The 5,000-nt window shown below is 40.6% G+C and overlaps 1 protein-coding gene across 1 annotated transcript in view; it reads right to left on the minus strand.

The window, feature by feature from the left end:
• Window positions 1-2,978: 2,978 nt before the first annotated feature.
• LOC306918980 (AP-3 complex subunit beta-1-like) overlaps window positions 2,979-5,000 on the minus strand; it is a gene marked incomplete at its 3' end in the record, with an annotated part of 146,027 nt that continues 144,005 nt past the window's right edge. Inside the window, exons 22-23 of the mRNA XM_079531816.1 lie at window positions 3,703-3,825; window positions 2,979-3,106 (exon numbers count right to left, since the gene is read on the minus strand). Of these exons, the coding sequence (XP_079387942.1) occupies window positions 2,979-3,106; window positions 3,703-3,825 (251 nt within the window). The remainder of the gene's footprint in view (window positions 3,107-3,702; window positions 3,826-5,000) is intronic.

Here is a 5,000-nt window from a genome sequence, read left to right on the forward strand (position 1 = left end):
ACACCACACACACACACACACACCACACACACACACACACACACACACACACACACCACACACACACACACCACCACACACACACACACACACACACCACACACACCACACACACACACACACACACACACACACTCACACACACACACACACACACACACACATCTCCATGTGGGACAGCGGCTGACAGTTACAACGGGTGCTATGACAACGTATATCATTAGGTTCCCAAGTTGCATCGTTCCCAAGTAGGCCGGTGGCCGACTGCGACGGGCACGTACAGGTCTAGTAACAACTAAATTGGAAGGAAGCTATTGTGGCCAGATTTGGCTGAGGGGCTGCCATTTGACTTTTGGTTGTTCAGTTTGACCCACCAGTTTTGGAGATATGGCTTATAGAGTAATTCATGTCTTGCAGAGAAAGGTTGAAAGACCAGTTTTTGCAAAAATGGTGAACTCAATAGTATGACATCATGTGACATCTATGTTGAATACAAACAAGAGTTCAGATTAGAAAATACCTTCTATGTGAAAACCGTAATTATAGACAGGCTATTTGCAACTTTAGGCTAAACAACACCAGAATTCCAAAGGTCAGGTAGATATAAAGGACTGGAAAGAAGTCAGAGGATTGTAACCTATGTAATGAAGCCAGAATTGGAGACGAGTATCATGTTCTGTTGGAATGTAAGAATACTAGCATTATGAATTTACTAGAGACGAGTACCATGTTCTGTGGAATGTAAGAATACTAGCATTATGAATTTACTAGAGACGAGTACCATGTTCTGTTGGAATGTAAGAATACTAGCATTATTAATTTACTAGAGACGAGTACCATGTTCTGTTGGAATGTAAGAATACTAGCATTATGAATTTACTAGAGATGAGTACCATGTTCTGTTGGAATGTAAGAATACTAGCATTATGAATTTACTAGAGATGAGTACCATGTTCTGTTGGAATGTAAGAATACTAGCATTATGAATTTACTAGAGACGAGTACCATGTTCTGTTGGAATGTAAGAATACTAGCATATGAATTTACTAGAGATGAGTACCATGTCTGTTGGAATGTAAGAATACTAGCAGAATGAATTACTAGAGACGAGTACCAGTCTGTTGTGGAATGTAAGAATACTAGCATTATGAATTTACTAGAGACGAGTACCATGTTCTGTTGGAATGTAAGAATACTAGCATTATGAATTTACTAGAGACGAGTACCATGTTCTGTTGGAATGTAAGAATACTAGCATTATGAATTTACTAGAGATGAGTACCATGTCCTGTTGGAATGTAAGAATACTAGCATTATGAATTTACTAGAGATGAGTACCATGTCCTGTTGGAATGTAAGAATACTAGCATTATGAATTTACTAGAGACGAGTACCATGTCCTGTTGGAATGTAAGAATACTAGCATTATGAATTTACTAGAGACGAGTACCATGTCCTGTTGGAATGTAAGAATACTAGCATTATGAATTTACTAGAGACGAGTACCATGTCTGTTGGAATGTAATAATACTAGCATTATGAATTTACTAGAGACGAGTACCATGTCCTGTTGGAATGTAATAATACTAGCATATGAATTTACTAGAGACGAGTACCATGTCCTGTTGGAATGTAAGAATACTAGCATTATGAATTTACTAGAGATGAGTACCATGTTCTGTTGGAATGTAAGAATACTAGCATTATGAATTTACTAGAGATGAGTACCATGTTCTGTTGGAATGTAAGAATACTAGCATTATGAATTTACTAGAGATGAGTACCATGTTCTGTTGGAATGTAAGAATACTAGCATTATGAATTTACTACAGATGAGTACCATGTTCTGTTGGAATGTAAGAATACTAGCATTATGAATTTACTAGAGATGAGTACCATGTTCTGTTGGAATGTAAGAATACTAGCATTATGAATTTACTAGAGATGAGTACCATGTTCTGTTGGAATGTAAGAATACTAGCATTATGAATTTACTAGAGATGAGTACCATGTTCTGTTGGAATGTAAGAATACTAGCATTATGAATTTACTAGAGATGAGTACCATGTTCTGTTGGAATGTAAGAATACTAGCATTATGAATTTACTAGAGATGAGTACCATGTTCTGTTGGAATGTAAGAATACTAGCATTATGAATTTACTAGAGACGAGTACCATGTTCTGTTGGAATGTAAGAATACTAGCATTATGAATTTACTAGAGATGAGTACCATGTTCTGTTGGAATGTAAGAATACTAGCATTATGGATTTACTAGAGATGAGTACCATGTTCTGTTGGAATGTAAGAATACTAGCATTATGAATTTACTAGAGACGAGTACCATGTTCTGTTGGAATGTAAGAATACTAGCATTATGAATTTACTAGAGACGAGTACCATGTTCTGTTGGAATGTAAGAATACTAGCATTATGAATTTACTAGAGATGAGTACCATGTTCTGTTGGAATGTAAGAATACTAGCATTATGAATTTACTAGAGATGAGTACCATGTTCTGTTGGAATGTAAGAATACTAGCATTATGAATTTACTAGAGATGAGTACCATGTTCTGTTGGAATGTAAGAATACTAGCATTATGAATTTACTAGAGACGAGTACCATGTTCTGTTGGAATGTAAGAATACTAGCATTATGAATTTAAGGCAAAAATACTTGCCAATTAATGTTTTTACCCGCCCTTCTATGTTTAAATTAATTGCATTACTAAAATCTGAAAAACAAAAAGTAATCTATAAATTGGGTGCTTTTCTTCACTGTACAAATAGGGAAAGCCTTCCGATATGTCGATGTTTATCATGTAATGTAATACTGTAATAAATGTATACTGTTGATTGTATACTTTTATGAATCTGTGCTCCAAACCATGTGATCATGGTCGTGAGTTAAATAAATGATGATGATGAGAAAACAGGCTTGAAAAGGTTCACTTCTGTGTTTTATTTAGTTCTAGTTCTATTTAGTTTCAGCAGCAAACAGCAACAGTGTGAATGAAAACAGAGTCTTCCTCTTCCTCTTCCTCTGAGTCACACTGAGGAAGAGGAAGGCCCTCGGGCCGAAACCTCCACAGTTGTTGCTGTTTCCTGCAGGGGGCAGTGTTGTTTTTGGCAGAAAATGTTGATTTTAGTTTTAGTCATAGGGCTCCATTTTCGTCACCGCTAAACCCCTTATCCCTAAACCCCTCACTGCAGCTACAATGTCTCACTGGGTCAAAGGTCAACATGTCCTCACTGCAGCTACAATGTCTCACTGGGTCAAAGGTCAACATGTCCTCACTGCAGCTACAATGTCTCACTGGGTCAAAGGTCAACATGTCCTCACTGCAGCTACAATGTCTCACTGGGTCAAAGGTCAACATGTCCTCACTGCAGCTACAATGTCTCACTGGGTCAAAGGTCAACATGTCCTCACTGCAGCTACAATGTCTCACTGGGTCAAAGGTCAACATGTCCTCACTGGAGGAAACAAGGCTCCAATATAGAGACCTGATGCTCTGTCACTGTCACGCACGCACGCACGCACGCACGCACGCACGCACGCACGCACGCACGCACGCACGCACGCACGCACGCACAAGACTCAACGTACACTAATGGAAGACATGTCCTTATGTGTCTCTCCCGTGCCGTGCACACGCACGCGCACACACACACACACACACACACACACACACACACACCCACCTGCTCGGCCGTGGTAGAGAGGTCGGACAGGGACAGTCCTTCCAGGTCGGAGCGGAGGCTCGGAGGGCAGAGGTCAGAGGTCGCGGAGGTCACAGAGGTCACGGAGGGCGGGGCGCTGACTGTGGGAGGGGGGAGGAGGAGTCACACGCATCATCATGACGCTGTTAACCAATCGGTGCCAGGAGGAACCCCTTTTGGTGTTTTAAAGCATTATGTTATACTTTAGCTATTGAAAAATAGCAGATCTACAAGCTCGTAGCGCGGCAGCCACGCTACGAGCTTGTAGATCTGCTATTTTTGAAAAATCGTGAAAAATGTGGCGCAAATCTTTGAATATATATTCTTTCCGAGTGAATGTTTTTAAACTCAAATCTTTGAATATATATTCTTTCCGAGTGAATGTTTTTAAACGCAAATCTTTGCTTCTGGGGGGGGGGGGGGGGGGGGGGGGGGGCCTGGAACAACATATTTTCAGATGGGGGTCGGCGGCCAATTACAGATAATATACAATATAATTCTGGGGGTCCTTGACGTGAATTAGTTTGAGATCGACTGACAGAAACATGAGGTTTAGTTTGAGATCGACTGACAGAAACATGAGGTTTAGTTTGAGATCGACTGACAGAAACATGAGGTTTAGTTTGAGATCGACTGACAGAAACATGAGGTTTTCAGAAAACTGTCAGGATTTAGACGACATTTAGTAGAATCGTCCTCAGGTCTAAATTGGTTAAAGGGACACTTCACCCTTTTTGCCAAAAAAATATATATTTTAACCGCTTCCGTCCATCCGACGTGTCAGCACGTCCTAGGGAATGGAACCGAGGGGTGCGTACGACGTCCTCACAAGTCTTAACGCATCCTCAATGATACGGGGCGAGATAAGAATATTCTGAATTTTTCCCTTTTTTTTATTTGTCAGTTCGCCTCTCGGCTACCGTATGCTCCGCTCTGTCCCCATGTTAGCTTATCATTGAGTTAGCCGTTAGCACGGCGGAAAGAATGACTCGTCTCTCCTAATCCAGGGCGCTTTCCGTGGTGTTGAACGGATCGATATACTGGCGCTTCATTTCTGCTCCTCATCCGTCTCTCCCGCAAAATATGAACGCTTTTTGGATCATATATCGTATAAATTAAAACGATCGCAACGTAAGCTAGCTATGTAAAGTGAACTTTTTTTAGTGGATTGTTTCCGGGTCATGGCTTTCCGAGTAAAAGCGGCCATGTTGTTCCGGCACCCCAGAGCTCCTATTTTGAAGGACTTCCGGCACTGATTGTGTTAATGACGTTTAGA

The sequence above is a fragment of the Electrona antarctica genome (genome assembly GCF_951216825.1).
Source record: "Electrona antarctica genome assembly, contig: scaffold_330, whole genome shotgun sequence".
Lineage (NCBI taxonomy): Eukaryota > Metazoa > Chordata > Actinopteri > Myctophiformes > Myctophidae > Electrona > Electrona antarctica.